Genomic DNA, 23,194 nt, shown 5'->3' on the forward strand with positions numbered 1-23,194 from the left:
TATTTTTAAGTTGACAGTGAGCCCTGGAGCTCCTGATAGTTTGCCATTAACCTGAATAAGAACTCTGTAAGGGCTTTAGAATTTGAACATTTCTAGGGATTATCTGCATTTTGTAACATGTATAAGCAGAGACCAATTAATGACACATTTTAAAGGCTTTCATGGCAATACGGGGTTTTTTTCTTAATTTGGCTATGAAAAAATTGACTTACTTAGGAGTTGTGAGCACAGTAATTAAATTTAGTAGAAGGAAATCTCAGATGATTTTGATTTCTAATTTGAGTGGATGGCAAAAACATACATGTTTGTATTTCTGTAAGGAGAACAAATATATATCCATATGGTTAAATAAAATTTAATATATGTGTAAAACTGACTTATATTGAAAATCAGTTGTTATAGCTTTATAGTATTTATTGTATCTTCTGGAATACAGTAGCAGTGTGGTTAGTGATCTCATATTTTCTTTATAAGACCTGGCCCGTATTCCAGTTTTATTTTTTTTAATGAGTAATGTGAAGTGATTTCTGCTGCCATAAATGTTTTTAGTCCCAACATTTTCCTCTTTTTCCTCTCTTACTCAGTTTATTTTATTTACACAGATGACCTCTAGGAAATAAGCAAACAGACTTTTATCCTGGGAGTCGTGCTTTCCTTGCTTCCCCCAAAGTTCCATGTTTGGAAAATCATGAAACACTGTTTAAACTAGAATGATTTCCAGCACACCTTCTCAGTTATGCTGTTTTAAAGGTGGTTTAGAAAGTATAGGAGATAAGTTTGCCAAAAGAATCAGGTTCAACTAAGAAAATATGTACACTGCTTTGACTCAGTAAACTCATACTTGGTATGGTTCATCTTCTTCATATTTACTTTTGCCCATATTAGAAAACAATTAGCTTACTAAACAAATTTGAGTATTTCGGATAAAAAAATCTACTTTGAGTCTCTCTCATTTGACTAAGAATTACATGATATTTGATAAGCTTGTTTAAAAATGGACATATCCAAATATTATTGTAAACACCCATTGATTTGTTTTACCTGCAATATAAGTATTTTACTTAGTTGGCTTACATAGTAGCTAATAATATTTGTTAATGTAATTTAACTGCTGTGAACCTTTACTGAACAAATATTGAAATTTATACAAGTCAAAGAAAGAGAATCTCTAATGACTTTTGTAAAAGCTTCCATTTAATAGTTAAGGAGAAAAGTTTATATGACATACCAGATGCAATTAACAGTAGATTTTACATTTAATAAAAGGAAAGAAGCATATGTATTTGCTTTATTCATTCCATCATAATTTGCATTAGAGCTGTGGGTGTTTAATGAGCAAATTCCAGCTAAAATGCTATATTGATTTTCTAAGTGAACTTTGTAATAGCTATCTACCTTACAAAAGCTCTCTGTTTACAATTGTTTTCTTTACTAAAAACTAAAAATGTTTTAGAATTGATGAGTTTAGCATAATGATTCTTTTAAAATAAAGAGCTCTTTTAGTGTATGCAGGGGTTTTACTTACAGGGGGAAAGATGTTATTCAATTCTTCCAAAACAAATAAAGTTTATACAACAAAAATAGCAGTGCTGTGCTTTTATATACTACAATATTTGCAAACAAGGGGAAATATTCCTTTTTTCTTAATTCAGTTCTCTGGAATTTAAATATTTTAACTCTTGAATGCCATTATATATATATATATACATACATACATATATATATATATATATGAATTAGTGAATTACGCCATTCATTTTAGCTTAATACTAGACTACTCATACTTCATTTCTGAAGTATGTGTCATTTTCTTACATGAAATGTGAATTCTGTATGAATCTGTGTTTCTTCTTGATCAGGTCTCACGACAGAAAGGATAGGGATGGTTGGTATGCCACTGGAAGGTCTCCAAGGAAAACCTTGTAATGTCCACCAGAGCAGTTGATGAAAAAGTAGCTGGATCCATTTTTCCTTTGGATCAGGTGCCAAGTCAGTGTGGCAGAATTTTGCTGGATATATCATGTCTTGAATGGAATTTAGTTGGTGTTACTCTCAATCAGTTTTCACCTCACAGTTTTAAGAAGCATAGGGATGATAATCTGGATAATTTTTGCTCTTTCTCATATGAAGGAATTTCTTGTCACTCTTTCATAGACTCTAACTGGACAGTTTATACATCACTCGTTTTCCTAGACATGGAGCAAAATGTTTGCTTTGCTGCTGCATTGAGACCTAAGTGTGTCTGCATTTCACTTATTTCAAGCATGCTGTGGTTCTTACAGTCCTGAAATTCTACTTGTGACTCATCCATAGCTCAGTGTGAAAGGGGAATATTCAGACTACCTTCAATCATGTGACTGTCATAATATTCCCCATAGCAGGAAAAAAAAGAATTAATAAAATAGTAAATAAGAGTCAGAAATATATAGCCATTGGGTAACAAAAATATCAAACCTAAATTCAGCTTGAGCTGGTGAAGAAATCAGGTCTTAGTAAGTAAGTAAGACTTAGTCTTCTACAGACCATCAAAATGAGTTAGATGAGTTCTTTAAGTATTTTTTTAAATAAGTAATCTCTTTTGGAAATATCAGTATTGCTATGTTGTATTAAAATGTGATGTATCTAAGTACCTTTTTTTTTTTTAACTTAGATTACTGCACAAGCATCTTACATGATTTTCTACATTTTCCCTCACCTGTTTTAGTATTAAACAATCAACTTGCAGTATTACTTTAAAGAAACAGAACCAAAGGCCAGATGCTTGTAATTGATACAGAATTACTATAAATATTTTTTTAATGCAGTTGGTGGATCTGGTCAGTGGGATACTAACACCAATGCTTTAATTTAGTGGAAGAATAAGAAAACAAGAAAGAGTTTCTCAATTTAAGTCACTTTTCATAGCTGGTAGTTAAAAGACAGTGTTTCGTAATAGACTTTTGGGTGGCAGAAGGGTTCACTGTTCAAAGGCAAGTAGCATCTGAGCTGCTCTCAAGGGTGTTAAGATTTCAGATAAGCAGGATGCTTAAATGACTTGAAAAATACCTTTTTCTGAATGCTTTCATACTGTTATATGTACATTACTTTGGTTTCATTACAAATAAGCAATAATCTGTTTTTTAAAATCCTGTATCATCATTATTACCACTGGCTATATTTACGCAGAGAGGTACTTAGATATGCCAAAAGACAGTCACTCTATGTGTACATGTATGTTCAAGATCCATGGCAGGAGTCAACAAATTGTGGGGTTTCGTGCTGAGGTAAGGATGTTCTAAGGTCAGACAGAAGGGGTGCACTAGAAGAGGCCAGAATGAAGTTAACTAAACTGGAAAATAATTAACCTCAGAAGAGTAATAAGTGCCAGATCTTCAGTTATTTTAGACAACTTTCTATTCATTGCAGCAGTTGTTTTCAAAGTGAAAATTGCATAGTGTTTCCACTTGCAGCTTTATGGAAAGGGTTCTCTGTGAAGTGTCTCTGTTATGATGCTAGATAAACTGGCATAATTTACTGAAAAAATTATAGCAAGCAAATACATTAAGGTACTGATAGGTAATAATTACCATACAGAATCAAACTGCTTGTGTATTCCAGATCCAGTCAGGACATAGCAGTTGCACTGTAGTTTACCCAGGCAGTCATTGCTCTGGCACTAGTTTTCCTGTCAGATCTCAGCAGTCAAAAAGTGGAAGTCTGGTGAGCTGAAATGCACAGCCTAGGTTACCTCATATGTTTTTTTCTTGTCCTTGCTGAGCCACCTACCTTTGCAGATATCAGATGTATTCTCTGCAAGTGCTGCAAACTTATTGCTGGACACCAGCCAGTGCAAATGCAATTTTACCACTGCCTTACATCTGTCTTAGTTTTTCCATTCCACATCAAGCAAAGCTTTCTTGTTGCAAACAGGGGAAATAGATCTTCAAGGAAAAGAAAGACACTATTCTTCTGGATTAAAGAAAATTTAATCAGTGTTTGTTAATTTTTGCATACATTTCAAAATCTGTGCTTCCAATGCTGAATTTCTTTTGGTGGTGTTGTTGGGACACAACTTGTTACAGCTCTGACCTGATGACTAGGCTTGTAGCTCCTCTGCAGACTTTTTGTGAGGGGAGGGACTGCACTTTGAGAAGTAACATTAGCTCTTCCCTGTCTGATTCAGTGTAATCTGCTGTTAGCCCACAACCTTTTGCTAGACCTGCGAAAAAGTCTTCCTTACTCCTCAGTGATAGTCTTCTCACAAGCTTGAGGACAAGAAGATTCCCTTTTTCTTGGTACTGATAAAATGTATTTTGCACCAGCAATATAGCTGCTACAAAAATGTGCTACTGTGTTTTCTATTGTTTCACTCTATGAAGAACAGTATAATATTTCATTATATATTTCACTATGAAGTTTTTTGTGCAATAATGTACAGAAGTGAAGTAAGAGAGGAATAACAAATAAAGGCAAAGTTAATGTCAATTTAGGTAAGAATGGAGTGACAAAAGCTGTAGGCTTTTAGTAAAAGGAAGTAAAGCAGGAGGAAGTCTTTCTTTGAGATCTTAATGACTTAAGCAGTGGTTGAGAGAGGAGCAGATAGTTCTGAAGGGAGTAAGGAAGCCCAGCAGCAATGGCTTAATAGAGAAAGTTCTTGAGGAATAAATACAAAATTTGAAAAACATTGTAGTTTGATATTAGGAAACTATGGCTATACTCCATTCTGACAGACTAGAAGGGACGAGGAGAATGGAGAGTGCAGGAACCTACAGCTCTCTATTGAGTTTTTTGATGTTCCTGTGAGAGAGGATATAGTTCTCTGTCTTGGAGTGACAGCAGCCTTACAGCATCCTGAAAGTCCCTAGACATTTTGAATGCATGGTTTTATGATGACTGTGAGGAGAGATTTGCAGTATTGCAGAGGGAAATGATGAAAATATGAATAAAGATTTTAGTGGAGGCAGGGTCGAGGTAAGGATTCTGGCAGCGTGCCAGAGATGGTGTTAGACATATTGACAGGGGAGAGGCAGGGAGAAAATGTAAGCTCAGGATGAGGAATGACTTGAAGGTGTTAGTTTGCTCCCAAGGATAGACAGTAAATCTTAGTTTATTGGTACCTAATGCTCCAAGGTCCATGTATGCTGTAACAGATAATATGACAGTATATTACACAATAAAGTGAAGGCTTGGCAGAGAAGGGGAGATGCCAGCTGTGCCACTCTTGTGATACCAGAGACAGACTATAAAAATATTAGAATTTTTAATATCAATGTGCCACCCTGATAGGAAGCAGTCTGATGGTAGTAGTTTTAATGTATGATTGCTTTTAACTCTGTGTCCTAGAAGAAACCTGTTAGTGTCTTATATGATTCTGAGCTTTAAGAATTACTTCCCATTAAGCAAGTATTCAGAATGCCCAGCAAATCACTTTCTTTCCCTGTTAGATTTTACAGGGGTGAATTTGAACACATTTATCTTTATTTAATACCTTAAAGTATTGATTCTATTAACATCAATTTTAGTGTTGTGTCTAAGAAGTAATATAGATCTTATGCAGAATAATCCAAGGTCATTGGAAAAGTGTTGATTTTAGGAGGTGGTGGCAAAGACCAACATAAGTGCATCTAATAGTGCTATTCCCTGTCAAACTTGTTTGTTGAACACACTTTGGCAGCTCTGGTGGAAGAAGTTTATTCTGCTCAACGGGAACGTGATGAGGCTGTCATGGCAAGGCTTAGGTTAGCCAATGAAGAGAGAGATGAAGCATTTCTACGAGTCCGGCGTTTGGAAGAGTCTCTCAAAGAGTAAGTATACATTTCCTGTACCAAGTAAGAAGGCTGTTGTGTCAGTCTGTGACAGTCATAAACTGCTCAACAGTGGTTATATAAATATGTAGCACATTATTTATTATCTGTCCAATAAAATAGACTGGGGCTAGTCTTACTTTGTTATTGGTTAATTTGTTAGCTGTTTTGCAAAACCATATGTTTCTCTAGAGACAGAGAAGGTGAATAATTTTGATCACAAAAATTAAAAATATAATCAAAAGCTTTGGTATTGATTTATTGAGGGAGAAATAAGATGAATGTGACATTTTATAGGGATCTTTTGACACAGAGTACCAGAATGTCAGTCAAAAGTTGCAACATATAGGAAATCAATCAAGCCTTTAAGCCCACTAGACATTTCCTTCAGCAAAATTTCTACTAATTATATGGGTGACACAGTAAAAATATATGTTTTTTTTTCCTATCTTATCCGTGTAGGAGCAGTTTGTAAGGTAATAAGGGTACAATTAATAGTTCAGAGATTTTTATGTATGCCATTTTAACACAACAGAAATAGGCAGTCTTATGTTAAACAGAACTGAGTCAGGAGGAAATTATCAAGAATGGTTTCTTTCTCCCTTTGGGATATAGGCAGTTTTGAAGCTACAGTTTGCTTCTCCGTGCAATCCTTGTCCATCTGAGTTGTGATGATTTTGGTGATCATCTTTGTTAGTCCCCAGAAGGGTAGTCCCAGAAAGACTACAGTGGCTGAGAAATTTCTCTTACTTTTCTGCCAGGAGAAATAAAAAGCAAACAAGCTTTTCATGGCATGAGACTGAAGAGGTGCAGTTGTTAGTTAACTAAATGACAGGAAATTATGTTTTAAATAATTGATTCTACTAAGAGCACTCATCTTTAGGGCAGAAAAACAGTCATCTTCTTTTGGGTATTTTTATAGTTAGGGCCAGAGAATATTATCTAAATTAATTTCAATAATCATATTTTCAATATGAATTTTCAATTCATAGTTTGTCCACCATTACTCTTGTAGAATTTACAAGTTGCTAGAGTTTGTCACAGCCAGTCTTGTAATCTTGTATGTTCCACAAGTAAAGAAAGTTTTGCATGGCTCCAAACATCACATGATCCTATATATAAATAGATAGCATAAACTCGAGATCTTTGATCTTAAAGCACTCAAGTAATGAAGAAAATTAATTATTCTGGTCAACAAACCTGGTCAATGACTTTTGAGTTTCTGGCATATTGCTGCTTTTTCTGCAGGGGAATCCATAGACATATGGGTAGCAGTTCTTGACACACATGAATCCCTCAGAACACCTTCACTTGTTTTCCCTTCAACCCCTTCTGTCTGCTTCACTCACGTACTTGAAAACTGACTTAGTTCTAAGCAAAAGTGTGAGAAAAGAGAAGAAACTCCATTTCTCAGAGAACATGCATAGTACCTTCCTCAAGTGCATGTAATTGCAGAAGGCACTGATACACTGGTAATGCCAAAGCAGTACTTGTTCCCAGGAGAGTCAGTAACTCCATTGACTGATAGTTTGAAGCCAAGCTATTACATTTTATTGCTATCATTTAGAGAACAGCAATTGTACTAGCTGTCATCCACTTGGGTGTTCTACCCGATGCTTTATAGAGCGGCCTGATACCCTGATGCCATTCACAGTCTCAGAACTGGTATAGGAGATTTCCCAGTGGAGAACACCAACTTTCTTTTCTAACTACCACCTTGATAGTTTCTTCCTTCCTTATGATGGTTGTTCAAAAGGTCAAGTTCCCTGTCTCAGATGTGCAGCACACAGAGGTTTGGGGTTTTTACATTGGCTACTTGTGCCACACTCATCAAGTTTTAGAGCACAGGTCACTCTTCCCATCTGCTTTGGATTTATTCCAATCAGAGAACTTTACAAGAGTGCAATATTGAACAGCCTGCCAACCTTTATCAAATGCTTTAATGCTTTCTTTAAATTAGCAGCTGGAGAAGTTCTATTGTCATTATTTAACTGTAACAACCAAAATTCTTTCAGCCCTGTTGGCTCTAGGGGTTATATTACCAGAATACGTTTAGAATTGAGGAAGAAAGAATCCATGGTTACTGCTGTTTAAAATCAAGAGGTTTTCATTAATTGTCTATGCACAGCACAGGGAGACTTAGCAGGGCAAATACACAGCTCAAGTTGCTACTTTTTTAAAAAATATTGTCACCTAAGGAGGTGTTTGTATATCTACAGACACATCCCTTGTGGAAGTAATATGCTGAAGGTATGCTAATGGCAGAAGTTAATGTTCTTTTTCCCACTCCCATTTCTCCCTAAGGTGTCTGTTTTACCCAGCCTGTTGGTTGGCTGGGTGATTTTGTTGACCCACACTTTTAGCAGTGTAGAAGTCCTCTGGAGAAGCTGGGTCAGTCCTGCCAATTTACTTTGACAAATACTGTTCTTTTCATTGTGAATACAAACTAGCAGGAGATCCATTCTTAGGTCCCCCATGAAGTGGCACTTAGAACAATGTAAAAACCTAAAGCAAGAACTCTACAAGGATCCAGCTCTGAGAATTTATTATAATAATATAAAAATTCATATTATTGTGTTTGTTATTTTATTATTTGCATTACTTTATGAATACAAGTCAAACCCAGCAAAGGTCATCTTTTACTTTATTTTGTTTAGTTCTGGTGCCAACTGAATATGTTGGAGTAGTTACTGCTTGTGAATGTCATATAATATACCTGTTATACACTGATAGTATATTCTGAAGTATTTCTCTTTAATTTAAAAATTTCTATACTGGTTTATTTACTATGCCTTATGCACTGTTACCTGCTAAAACAAATGGAAAATGTGGTAGCGTGCTGTCCAGTGTTCTATAATGTTTGCTAGCTAAAATCATGGTTTTAAACAAGTGCCTGTCGCAGCACTGCTGAAAACGTGTTGCTGTTTAGAAGATGTTTAATGGTTCTATATCTGTCTTAAAATATCATAGGCTACTTTTAGTAGAAGTCACCATTAAGTAAGTAGCAGTGGCATGGAAAGGTAACTTCAATATGCTCATTTTTCCAGAAGAGAGATCTCTGTCCTTTTAACTAACCTTAGGTAAAATAAAATGTGTACTATCCCATTTATTAGATTTTTGTGCTATCACTTACTACTTTTACACAGCCAGTGTTCAATGCTGTATGACTAAATTCCTCGTATCATCTTTGTATTTGACAGGTCAATATATGTTCTGTTGAAACAGAAAGGGAGGAAAGTGTGGGCAGGTTTGTTCCAGAATTAAATAAGGGCCTTGCAGAGAATTGGCTTCGCTTCCTATTTTATGCAAGATATAAAATCAAAATATTTTTAAAGTAACTTAAACTGGTTTGGGATTTTTCCCTCATTTTGGAAGAAAGAGGTGGAAAAAGAATTACTTAAAATTGAAAAAACCCTATAAACAAAAGTGATGTTCTGTTTCATTTGGGGTGCAGTAAAAACAAAACAAAACAAAAATGTCTTGTAAAAGTTGTAAGCCAAGAAATAAATAAAATAAAAGCATCAGTCATTTCTATCACTGGGGAACTTTTTTCATCTAAGCACATATGAACAATTGATCCTTGTAGTCATATATAGCAGTAAACATTAATAACTTAACAGTCTGAAGTCAGTGCTGAAGATATGGAGCATTATTGAAAGATGGAGTCGAGCAGGTGGCACTTTAATATGTTCAGTGTCATGGTTGACTCTAAAGACTAGTAGAATGAAATTACTTGAGGTTCTAAAGATTTAAAAAGCGAACTCATTTTGCTGCACTAAGGAAATGCTACTGATCAGGCTTTCTGTGTCCCTTTTTTCTAGGCTAGAAAATATTAACCCTGAAGAAAATGACATGGTAAGCCATTCTCTGAGGAGATTTCTTGATGTCAGTCTTATATCTTAGAGGCTTAAGTTCAATTGAGTGGGTTTCAAGAACTAAGATGTGGGAAAAAGAAGAATTGACACACTAATAATGTACATCTTTGCTGCAATATGAAAATTCAATAACTTCACTCAGTCAATTTACAATTCACATGTGCCTATTAATTAAAACCCTATATTAAATAAAATATATTAAAACTTCATGTCTGACTAACATATAATGCTGTTGGTAGACATTACAGGAATTACTGAACAGAATAAACAATGCAGACACAGGGATAGATATACTGAAGAATGGAGCTATAATTCTGAACCGAATACACAGGACCAAAGAACGTAAAAAGAAAATAATAGCTGAGGAAATGAATGCAGTAATAGAACAACGGGATGCTGCTTTATCTCAAGTAAGTCTCTACAGGTATATATTCACTCAGAAGCAAATTTCTTTTTTCTTTTTTTTTTTTTTTTGGAGAGGGACAGGGGTTGGTTTACTTTTGGAGAAGAAAATTATTTTATTTACTTTTCTCTCTTGAAAATCTCAAAGGAGAAAACCTTGTCGTAAATGTCTGATTACTGATCAACTTTTTGTTGTGGTAGAAGTGGCCTTTAAAATGGCATCACTGTGTTTCATGAGAAAAGTTTTGTTTGTATTTTTTGCACTTCATTGCTATCTGTCTTCTTTCTAAAACAAAATCATTTTCAGTGAGTTGACCAATCTAAAAAGCTATTAAGGGCTTAGTTTTGCAGTATGCTGTATTGGTGAAATGCATTGGATGACAATTTACTGGGACAGAAGGATTTATAAAGGGTTACAAGTAGCAAAAATATACATTAAAGGAAGGTAACAGTACCACATGCAACAATGCAAGCAATTCCTCCCTTTGTTGCTTTGCATTCAGGAGATAAAAATCAGCATGTGGTCCTTGACTCTCAGAGTCTTACCCATCTGCTACGTGACTTGAAAGAATCTGGGTTCTTTTTTCTGCTCAGACCACTCATTGCCTGCAATTTCCTATTTTGACAGAACAGTAATTGTCTTCATTCTCTTCACCATAAAGAGAGTCTCCTTGCTTTTCTCTTCTCATGGAAGAGTTTTTCTGTAGTTTTTTTTGTTTGGGTTTATGTTTTTTACCCACCATTTTTTCATGGAATTCTAACTCAATAGGAGTAAGTTTTAGGGAGGAACAGTTCAAGTAGGGAATGTATCTCCTGAGAAAAGACCTTAGACTGGATGAAGCTCCTTATGTATTTATGACAGGCAAGAAATTTCATCTGACTCTTCTAATACTGAATATTTTGATTTTTAATGTCAGTAAGCAAAGTTAGCTCACATGTAACTAATTTCTACTAGATTTAAAGTCAGGTTTGTGATCTTTAATGATATCAATAATGTTAATTGAATTTATGTTCTATTGAGAAGTCTTCTGATAAAAGTGCCCCCTCTACACTGTAATTTTTGCACTTTTTTCAATCATTGTTTTTACATTCTCTCCTAATTTAACTTTGAAAGCCCCATCTGCCTGGTGTTTAAAATATTTTGTGTATCTGTCAAGTATGTATTACAAAAAATCTTAATGTACTATTGGTGGTATTTTACTTTCTCAATCTATTTTTTCCTTTTATAATAATATTGCTGGGAAGTTTCCCAGCACAGCTACTGGGATACATCCAACAGCCCTTCCAAAAGTTTATGTTCTTTCTTCTCTGCACAGGGCATTTGAAAAGTGAGTAGCTTGTAACAGGAAAGCTTTCAGCAAAAGAGAGGGATCTCTTGATATTTTTATTTTCACTTTTTCAGGTTTTGATTCTTTGTTGAAGTGGACTTTTAGGCATGCTTGGACCATAAAACTTCTATGGATGTCAGAAGAATATCATTGTTGGGCATTTTAATACACATTTTAATTAAATGATTTTAAGCTGCCTGTTTAAGGAGTAATATTTTCCAAGTAATCATCTTGGATTAAAAAAGTTAATAGAGATAATTATTTTAGCTAATAATGGCTCAAGTGTCACCACTAGCAAAGCCATATTTAGGCATATCAGTAAAAAGCACAGGTAACATTAAGCAGATACTGCAGCTGAAAAAATAAATTAATAGATTAATAAATCCTCACAAAATGAAGATGTAAATATTTGGTATTAAGATGTAGTACTATGATACTGCTAGCCATTTATACCACCATTGTTTTAAATTAATTGTTATTAGTAAAACTACTCAGCATGTGTTTTCAAATATATGATGATTTTACAGATGTTACTGTTGAATCTAGAAAATAGGTCCTTGGAATTGAAGCTACCTTTTCAACCTGTGTTTCTCACTTGGTGATTCCTTGGGAATTCGTACCATACTTGAATTATTAGTAGTCTTTTGTTAACATTGCAATAGCAGTAGTTATTACAGTGCTAACAGCAAGAACAATAGGAGAGGGATTCTACATTAGACCACAAAGGGACTAGATATAATTCAGGGGATGTATATGCTTAGCATAACAAATGCAAATTATTGGAAGTTAGATCTGGGGTTGCCTCAGGCATTCATAACATCTGCAAGTTAAAGTCTTTTTTTTTTTTTTTTTTTTTGTGGAAGTGACATCAGATATGAAGGGGGGAATTGAGAGCAGGTTGAGAAGAGGCAGAAATAGAGTAAACCATTAGCATGCTGTGGCTATCCTCAGGAAAACGCATTTGTAAAGTTCAGAGGTCACTGGGCAAGGGAGGTTGGATGTTTCATGACTCATGGTGTTGCTTTGTTCTTGGGTGCTGTTGTGTGGTGCTGGAGACTGCAATGTCATTTCAGTGACCACCATAGCTGGTTCCATATGATAGAGAACTAGCTACATGATAACAAGTGATGGGACTGGCTGTGTTTAGTGAAGCTGCAGCTATTACTTTTCGCTGTGATTTTCTTCACAATACCCTGGCATTTGGCAATTGAGCACAGTGAATGTAAGTAGCATTTAGCTTTTGGGGGTTAATTCACAGGATTTCTGATTTTTCTGAGTAAGAAACAATGATGTGAAAGCCTTCACAGCTCGAACACATTGCATTGATTTCAAGTGAGGAATAAAGTACATTTCAAGAGAATGAATGTTTTATAAACTATGTATTTCCTATGACCATGCAAATACGGATTACTTCCAATTAGTCTTTTAAACTCAGTTTTATAATGCTTTTTCTGGTAGCTATACTACTGAGCTGCATTTAACTGGACTGCAGTTGCAGCATACTCAATCATTAGCTAGTGAATTTTAGCTTGAATTTTACTTGAATTTTTTTTTATTCTTCAAAATTGAAGAGCACTGTCCATGTGTTAGAAAGGCCATGATAATGTTATTTCTAGCTGTAACATCCAAGAACCTCTGCATATTTTTTGAGATTTCCAGCGTGAGCATTGCTTCTCACTAGGAAGCAGATTGAGGCACTTCTATCACTGTATTGAGCTGTGGAAGTGTATGTAATCTCAGATCTTTCACTAGATTGCTGAGCAAATATGCAAACTACTTTTTGTATGTGTGAAAACAAATGAAATGGTATAAACTCAAATATTTGATACTACTTTTAGTATGTATTTTCAAGTGAATAATAAACAAACAACTAAAGCATGGCTAAACATTGACATCCATCTTCTGCTGTATCAACCCCCTTAAAAAAACAAACTCAACAGTTTGGTTGTATTTGCTAAGATATGTTTGTTAGTGAACAGATATTGTGTGATACTGAGGATCTTCAGTGTGTTTTATGACTGATCCTCTGAAAGAAATAAGAAATAAATGTCTGTAACATTCCATTTTGTCTTAACCCATTCAAGGAAAAAAGGTGTTTGTCCAGTTGATAATAAGACAGCTTTACCTTTCTTGAGAAATTTTTCATGCTTGAGTAATCCAGTTAGTGACAGACATTTAGTAGAGATTCCATATGGCATAGTCATATTGTATAATCCTCATAAAATACTCTAAAGAAGTGATTTCCAGCAGGAGGCAATACAGTACAATGTCTCAACTACCTGTTAGCCACATCACACCTTATGGACAGGAATGTTGATATCATTACAGGGTTGGCAGCTGAAGACTTGAGTAAGTCATTACAATTACTTTTCTTCTGGTTTAGACAAGAAAGGGGACCTTTTAATTGGTACAGATTGAAGGAAGTGATTTTTTAAAGCTTATTAAGAGATTAGGAGATTGTGTGTTTGATATGTTTCCAGTCCTAACTAATTCTGTAAATGTGTGAGTTTTAATTTGTACAGTCAGTTCTATACAGAGTTATAAATGTTAAAGATATATAATTTGCTGTTAAGGAATAGCAGTGGTTTCATGGCTGGCAAAGTATCATCTCTAGTACACTGATCTTGAAGCAATAACATAACTGGCAAGCAAACCTGGTTTTACAGCTTTGAATAGTTTGACCACATCCTGCTGTGCAGGAACATGCTTATGACTGTTCACGTAAAAAATTGGCAGGCACCCAGTTGCTCATCTGAAGCAAGTTAAAGAATCCTTCTCCAACTTGAGGCGCTGTTTGGCAGCAGGCGGCACTTTACCGTCATTGAAAACAATGACGAGATGCATTACGCTTGACTTCCATCATTATCAGTTTCGACTAATGACTAATAACTGATAAATGTCTGTGCTTACAACTAGTCAGCTTCTTGCTAGCTTTTTTTTGTTGTGTGTTTTTGTGCTAAAGCAGTTTCCCAGCTTTTACACCAAGGTGTGTGAATAGTGTGTAGAACTCTGTTACCTCTGATTCACCGAGCATTAAGGCATTCTCAGCAGATGAGTGAACAGGTCTTACTGAGGTAGTAAGAGCTGTATGAAATGTAAAAACAAGAAATGTAAATGAAAAAAAATATTTACAGATCTTGGACCCTTAGTTGGGGAATACTCAGGTGGCAGGTTACAATGCCTCATGACTCTTGGGACAGAGGTAATCCCTTTGCAAACCAAACCACAGTTTGGGACATTAGATTTTGTACTTTTAATTCAAAGTTAGGTTTTATATTACTCTGTATTTTGGTACCCTTTGGCACTTCTTGATTAAGGATGCTAATCAAGTTCTTGGCTGGCAGGAGTATATCTGATGGTATCCTCCTACCTGCTCTCTCAAGGTCTCATCCTACTTTTCTCTTTACCACTGATATATGGGAACAGGAAAAGAAGAGGTAGGATGCTGTATTCACAGTTGTTTATGAACCAGGCAGCTGCTGTTGGGTACTGATGATTTTCATCCTGAACTTATTTCAGGAAGAAAGTTAAGGGATATGTTTGTTGTACTTTGAGGATCCAAGAACCATGCTTGTTCACTAATGGCTAGTTTCCTTTGGGAAGGCCACAGCAAGTTGCTGTTGTTCTCATTTGCATCCTTCTCTCTGAGAGGTAGCTGATGAATGGGCGTGGGGAAATTCCTTGCCATCAGGATGGTTAAACAGAGAGGACACCTGTCTGCAAGATTCCCCTTTTTGCCCTGTGAAAGGACTTGCCTTAGTCCAAGTCCTGAGAGAAAACGTTAGGCATCTGTAGTAAGATATAGAGTAGATTAAAAAAGAAAAATAATTTGAGATTTAGCATTAACAATTGCACAGTGACTGCAGGGAGTAAAGAAAGAGGGGTTGATGAAATAGTTGTCAGTTTTATTTGGATTCATCCCTGGCCTGAGGTAAAGCTCACGAATATCTCTTCTTTGGAGATAATGCTGAGTAGAAAGGAACCTGAAGGGAGATCACAAAAAGCCAAGTTATATGAGCAGTTGTTGTGATTAGCAATATTAGTTCTAATTAATTAATTTAAATAATTTAATTTAATTAATTTAATTAATTAGTATTAATTGCATTGCACTGCAAGAATGCTTTAAAATGTCACTTTTTGTTTCCTCTCCACCTAAATAAAGATAATCCTTTGAAAGTTTGTCTAAATTCATGTTTTAGGAAGCCCATGTTGTACTGAACATGGTTAAATCCATGTTTTCTTTGCTCCTTCTCAGAATAAACCAAGTGAATCTCACCAAGCACCAAACTGAGCCAGTGATTCCTGCATTTGGGACACATGGAGTAAAACTATTGTGAATGATGATAAAGAGCATCAGAAATCTTTTGCATATCAGAAAAATGCAGGATCTTCACTACTTGGCTACTGAGTTTTTCTAAAAACTGAAAATATATAATAATTCTTTACTTTCTAAGATGATTAGGTGTGCTCTGACTCTCTACCTTGGGTATATTTGTGCTGGCTTTAGCATTAATATTTTCCAGGAGAAAATTCCGTCAAATATTTGGCTACATTTAGGAGATCATGAAGTATTTTTTGCCTCTGAAGTAGGAACTTTAGTCCACTGGAGGCTTAACTAGAGAGTAAACTGTCCAAACTTGATTTCTTACATGGGTTTTCTGATTTGTGTAGAATGTCCCTCCCAAAAAATAATACCTGTTTAATCTTTTGCCATAGTGCTCTGTGTAATTTGATCAGAGTATTTCACAGTTATTACACAGGTAATTCACAGTTTTGAAAGCATTAAGAGTTTTCACAGAGGAGTGGTGAGATGTTCAAACAGGACAGTAGGAGAAGGTTTAGGGACACTACAATCCATGTTTGTAGTGTCTGTCTCTCTCACTGACGCAGCAGAGGTTGTGATTTCTCTGTAGACAGGTATCTGTTGATAGAGCATGAAGCTCTTTGGTTTCTCTGCAGTTGAAATTTCATTAGTGAAAGCAAGTATTTTTCAATTTGTTCCTTAGTGTAGACTTCAGTGAGTGGTTACATGAAGGCCTGCATTTTTTGAGTTAATACTTGAAGCTTGAAGTGCAGGTCAGATGGTAGGTCATGAATGGAGGGAGAGGAGAATCCGAAGGAAATTACTCTGAGGAGCTGTTATACTGAACTTTTGTATTTAGTCCATGAATGCTAAGTGTGAGTAAATATGTAAATGTTAATGAAGTGTTTCCTTGAAGAGAGGGATTACGGTTTTTCTTTTTGAGCTTTAGAAGCAAAATTTTAATTGATACGCATTTCTTCTTTTTGCTGCCATAAGGTTTTGACTGAATGATGCCTGGAGACACATCATTGTTTGCATTGTTAAATCACCTGTTGTTTCTCTGCAAACAGTGTGTTGTGCAGAATTCAGAAAATACATGTCTGCATAGTATTTGAGGGCATGATCAAGCTTGATATCTTTAATTGTAAACTTTAATGAATTTCCAGTTGAACATTTATCCTCTCTTCAGTACCTAGAAACTCCTCAGCCCTTTGAAAATGGCAGTAAATTTGCATGCAAGCTTGTTCCATTAATTGCTATTTGACTCATCTATCATGGGCTAAGCTTTATATTCACACAGCTTAGACTTTCAAGCCAATTTCAGGAATTAATTTAAATATTTAATGTCAAAACCCTAGGATGAAAGAGAGGAAAAATGTTTTGTATGCTTATTGATCACCTGTTTCAGTAGCAGAAACCTGTAGAGGAAACTTCCAATGTGATAAAAGCAGAATTCAAAGAGTATTCCCTCTGAAGAGTATCACTGTGCATGCAATAAGGTTTATAGGTACCAAAACTCTTCATGCAATAAGGTCTGTAGGTACCAAAACTCTTGCAGATGTACCTTAAGTTTTCCATGATGCTTCAGAGTTTCATGTTAGGTACTGAGTGTTGAGTCAGATTTTGCTTTAGTTACTTGTTGGATAAAATGTTAGATTTTCTTAAAAATTGGAAAAAAAATAAAACTATGTGCTTTATATGAAAAGATGGTTTCCTTAGTCAATTTTCTAAGGAAACTTTATGTAAAATTACTTTGTTATTTTGGATACGCAGGTGAGTTTGCATAAGAATTCTATTGATAATCAACAAAGAAGATTTGTATGTTTCATTTTCATCATTAATCTGGAGTCTAAAATTCTAATTCTAAAAACCTGCACATTCACTTGCTTCTCCTATCTTGACCCTTCTTCAGTGTTCATAAGTTGCAATTTTGTGTTTTATTATGCCTGTATTAGCAAGCAGTGTGAGCAAATAAATAGTGGTGGATCTGGACTATGAAGTAGTTCTCAGCATCTGACATCCACATTAATCCCTTTCCAGAATGGGGAGGGGGGCATTTCTTTTGGTTTGGTTTGGTTTGGTTTGGTTTGGTTTGGTTTGGTTTGGTTTGGTTTGGTTTGGGGTGTTTTGTTTGTCTGGCTTTTTTGGTCAGATTAGCTGTAGTCGAGTCCTATAGACTGTATACCACTTCTGTCAGAATGCATTAGGTGAATTCCTAGAGTGCATCTTTGAGTTTGCTTAAATCAAAAAAGGAATCCAGTTTGTTTTCTCAGATAGCACTCCATGGTGCAGAACAAAGCATAATAAGTAGAGAAAGTGGTAAGTAGCATGCAAATTGTGTATTACATGAAATTAAGGATAAAAATGAGATGATTTTTAAGAAAGAGAATGAGATTTAAAATAAATAAGGAAATAAAAGCTATCAATGTTCTTGGAGAAAGTATTCTAGTATGTTTGTATTCAGACTTTTTCCTTTGAAAATTATTAGACTACTTTATATGCAGACTTTTCTGTTGCTGATTTTTGTCCTGTCGTCAGGATGTAAATGAACTTGGTTCCTTCAAGGAGAAATAAGTTTCAAACTAGTAGCATAAATTGCAAATAAAGTGATACACACAATATAAAGTTTGGATTTAATTGTGCAGTGGAGATATCTTCAAAGAATATCAGGAAAACTATATTGCTGATTGTGCCCCTTCTACAACATCAGTAATTGACTAAGAGTGTTGGAGCTAAAAAGAATGAATAGAGCTACTTTTTGTTGACTTAATTTATTTTTATTTCCAGAGTCCCTGAGGTGAAATATTGACCTCTCTTCCAGCACTGCAATACCCTCCACAGTCATCCTTATGATTCAGCATGTGTGCTAAGCTGTAGAGAGAGGAGATGAGTAAGGCAGCTAAGGTCTAGCAGTAACAGAGGATGTAAGGAAGAATTACTGTGATGATGATAAGCTGATTATTAATTTTCAACAGAATTGTAGATAACTGTGACTGAAATTTGGGACTTAAAAATGTTTTTGTTAGTTCCATTTTCTTTCTAGGTTTTTAAGTGTTTTTAAATGATCATGTAACAATTACCAAATGGGAGTTTTCTCTCTTGGTTTGGTCTGAATATCATGACCTTTTTTTTCCTTTGTGAAGCTGTTAATCAATTTTTCCAAGTCCTTAGGCTTGACAAAATTATTTTACATATTCTGATTTAAAGTATGTAGTGCTCCTGACGAAAAAAAAAGGAACAAGAAAATCTATCAATATTCTCTTTATGAAAGAGAGATTTCACAGTAGCATTAACTTATCTTTGTCTGGTTCACCAAGTATGCCTACATTTGTTTGTTGTATGGCTTTACTGTTTCGTGCTTCAGATTGTGAGTATCTAGGATTTAGCCTCTTTTCCATGTTCTGTTTATTCACTGTTAATTATTTTTCAAGCTGAGTTGCTTGAGAACAAGAAAAATTTAGCTTCCATTACCCTCTATTGCAAATGAAGGACAGGCTTTCCTGTTGCATGTAGTCTGCATGTGATTGTAAGATGCTCTGTAAGGGAACTTGTTCATGCTTTCTGATGTTAATACTTTGTTGTCATTCTTTTCAGCCATTAAAGTAATTTTCAGTTTTTGATTTACTGTTGAATATGAAGCACAAAATATAATTTTGGTTTGTGGTTTACTTTTTTATTGAGAAGACTTCTTTAAGTTACACAATTCAGACACAAAGAAATACTTCTAGGCCCTTAAGAAGATGTGACTAGGTAAAAAGTATACTTGTACCTATAATAAAAGCAAAATTATTGCAGATGAAGAACAGTATAAATCATACAAGTATGACAACTTTCTGCAGTTCTGAAGTTGTTTATCAGAAATACAGAATACAAGTGGCTAACTACACAGTATTTAATTGGTGTAAAATACTGATGCAGTAACGCTAATGAATGTACATGTTATATTGTTAATAACATAGAATTGACAACTATCTTTTGAGAGAGAGAGGAATTTGAATATTAGCTATTATTTATTAGTTACTAGCTATAAATATGTAAATCTAAGTAGATAATTATATATATAATCAAAATTGTACAATTTTCAGTTATGCTGTCACTTATTTCTTAATTAGCTGTAACATCTTCCTCTGCTATCTGCAGAAGTATTACCAAAGATTAGAGGAGCCCCAAAAAAAAGAGTAAAACTCTCTATCAAAAGAATGGCTATGAACACTTTGCTCCTAGTTGTCTCTTGAGTTGACTTTTCACCCATACGTAAGATTTCTTTCAAGTCTTGTTATAACAGTGATGAGGAATTTCTTGTTTCAGAGATGGTATTACAGATCCCAGCAATGTTAGGAAACAGTAGTTTTCACTAATTTTTTCCTGAAAATGCTCTGCTGTCTTGTATTCAGTATGGGAGTGAACACTAGACCTTTCTGTGAGTTTAAGACAGTTTTCTTTCTTAATCTACAAGCATTTTTTCATCCTCATTGCCTGGGGTCCTGTTCACAATCAAAATGTTAGGACTTCAACTGAATCTTGGTCTGAAAAGCAAGTCTTTTGTGAGCAAAGACTCACTGTGAGATGAGCATCCAGTGCCAGCCTTCAAGAAGAAGCAGCAAAATTACTGTTAATACCTTATGCTAGATCGTTCCATCCACTGGCCTTCTCCTGTAGGGCTGGCCAACAGCTGTGTCTCTTCTTGCATATTCTCCTTATGTCCTGTATGGTGTCTTCTGTGCTATCTAGACTTTTCCCAGCAGTAGTCATGCATTTTACCCATTTAGTTTGTTTTGGCAGGCAGGCTATAATTTTGATTTCAGAAGTTCCCATAACATTCTTTTATCTTTGTGTTTTTCTTAATTTTTTTCTTCACTTAGGGTGTCCTGTTCTCTATACACGAAGAATGGAGTTGCCAGGATGAGCGCAGTGTTGGTAACTGCACAGGCCAAAGGCAGCTGATTTTAGGTTTAAGCATTTCTCCTTTTCAGTAACATATCTGAAAGCTTTTATGTCACTGTTATTCAAAGCTGCAGGATCAGCCCACTTGAGAAGGTGCATCTATTTGGGTATCTAGTTACCTCAGTCTCTGTAAAACAACTTAACAAAGCTAAAGCTAAATTTTTTAACAGAGATAGAAACTTCAGATTTAACCACTATTTAAGATTTGCAGTCTTATTCATGTACCAAAATCCTACAGGTATTTCTCTGTGTTACCAAAGCTGAGCAATACATAATTTCTAAATGTGTGGTTTTGTTTTAGTTTTGCAGGGCTTTGGTTTACTTTCTTGAGTCTTTCTTTGTGGGATGCCTTTGTATTCTATGTATGATTTATTTAAAGTTTGTGCAAAGCTGATTAATTTCTTGATTTTTTAAAATTATTTTCATTCCACTTTTTAGTGCATATAAGCGAACTGTAAAAGCTGTCTGGAACACAATATATCTTTTTTCTGTTTTCTAGCTATATTTGCTGTTACTTTCTCTGTATTGATGAGACAAAGTGTTTTTGCAATAATTTGAAGATTTTTAATTAGTTGCTCCATTTTCACCCTTATTCTTAGTTAAAATACTGCCATTAATATTGCTTTCACATAGTTATGTCCTTCAATATTGAAGTTCCCTAAAAATCCATGGAAAAACAGTGAATAATACAGATTGGGATCATTTATTTGTAAAGTGTCTGTTGTCCCTGACTTATCTGCAAAGGCTTGTGTTTTCAACACCTCGTTGGTGTTTTAGTTTGTAATAATCTCTAGTTTAAAGTAGCTTTTATTACATGTTAAACAAGTTCTGTGTGGACATACTATACACCAGAAAATATTCAAGAACTGCTACTTAAGCAACTGATGGCACAATTGAGAGTATGAAATTTATCAGTACAAACAAACAGTATGTACTACAAGGTACACCTGCAATACCATGATTACAGTATCAGAATAAAAAGATTTTAAAACTCTGCCATCTATACAGTGATCCATGATACTCTTTTCTTGAAAAATATGATGATATTTAAAGATGGACCAGAAGTATTCCTGTCCTTTTGTGCAGTAAATGCCAACTTAATGTTTCGGCAATAGCCTTGTTTGCATATGGATTTTACAAAAATCCATTGAAGATTATTTGAAAACCAGCTCATTATAATGACAGATTGCTTACCAAATTTTGTTTTCTTGTCAACTAATATTGGTTACATTCAATTAAACAAGGTTGTACTTTCTAAAAACATAATCTCAATCTGCAGCTGAGTGCCTTGCTTGTATCTGCAAAGCAGATTCCTAATTTCTAGATGTAGTTGGAAGATTAGGCTGGGAATGTTTCTAAAATTTCTTCTTTTCATACAGCTTTCATATTTTCACTACCTCTATTCCACTATGTATATTGTTCCAGTACCAACACTGCAGATTATTAAATGAGGGTGAGGGAAAGGCTTTAAACAAAAGCAATTGTCAGTTTTCTGTCATGGTGTGTTGTCAGATGTTTGACAAGCTGTCTCTTGGCCGCGGGCCATCAGGCTGTAATGGAGCTGACTGCTCTCCTAGGAACCATCAAAACATGTGGCCACATGAACCAGTAGCTCCATGTCATTTGGTCACATCAATGAAGCAAAGGTTGGGGTGTAGTAATCCCAGTTGTGACAGGATCTTGTGGGTTGATTAAGATTCTTAAACTTCCTATGCTAATTTGTCATCCCACAAAACAAGAAAGTGCTATTTACAAACTTGATATGAGTGTTGGAAAAAGTGATTAGTCAGTGTTTACAAAAAGTTACAACATAATTATTTATGAGTATAATTAAAGAAGAATCATGTAATAAAGAGAATATGTGTGGTAAAAAGGTGAAGTACAAATGTAGTCAAAAAATAAGTGGTGTAGTAAAGCAAACCTTTTTCCGACCAAGACAAGAACTGAGAGTTAGAGAGTGTACATTATGTGTACATTCTGCCATGCAAGAGAAGGGAAGAAAGATCCCGCATTTGAAAGAGGGAGAAACTAAAGAATTTGGAGATGACTTATGTTTCCTCCTTTCAGCAATGAAAGAGTAGTAAATTTATGAAGTTATTTAAAAATATAATTTATGACTATCTGAAATTTGTGTTCTGTCCATTAGTAACACATAATCTTTGACCAAAGCTATCTTGCAAATGGCAGATGTGGGGGTTGCATTGATTTGGAAAATGCATGCTAAGACCATAAATAAAATAACGTCAGAATAATATTTTTCTATTCAGATGCTTTGACTTGCTTCTTGGTGACTTTTCTTGTAGTACTACTTAGTAATTAACCATGATAGAAATTATTTCAGGTAGTCAGCAGGGTATTTAGGTCCTGGTTTTCTTGTAAGTAGTATATTAATGCATGTTCTGCTTAAATGGCAGGTTTATTCCAAAACCTCTTGGGTGTTGTGTAATTTTATTCTTTAAATGTTTTTAAAGATGTTGAGGTTAATTACTCTGAATTTTTTCTATGTAGAAGTTTCTGCTCTGAAATCTTCTTTTCTATCTGTATGCTGGACTTGCTGAT

At 35.0% G+C, this 23,194-nt stretch overlaps 1 protein-coding gene across 3 annotated transcripts in view; it reads left to right on the forward strand.

The window, feature by feature from the left end:
* Positions 1 to 23,194, forward strand: part of MIPOL1 (mirror-image polydactyly 1) — a 188,313-nt gene that overhangs the window by 60,439 nt on the left and 104,680 nt on the right. For all 3 annotated transcript variants that reach the window (XM_014249747.2, XM_088057511.1, XM_088057512.1), the window contains exons 7-9: positions 5,654 to 5,783; positions 9,605 to 9,638; positions 9,898 to 10,068. In XM_014249747.2, coding sequence (XP_014105222.1) covers positions 5,654 to 5,783; positions 9,605 to 9,638; positions 9,898 to 10,068 — 335 coding nt within the window. The remainder of the gene's footprint in view (positions 1 to 5,653; positions 5,784 to 9,604; positions 9,639 to 9,897; positions 10,069 to 23,194) is intronic.

Source organism: Pseudopodoces humilis, chromosome 7 (genome assembly GCF_049639895.1).
Source record: "Pseudopodoces humilis isolate 2021_Gansu_Grassland_sample_001 chromosome 7, ASM4963989v1, whole genome shotgun sequence".
Lineage (NCBI taxonomy): Eukaryota > Metazoa > Chordata > Aves > Passeriformes > Paridae > Pseudopodoces > Pseudopodoces humilis.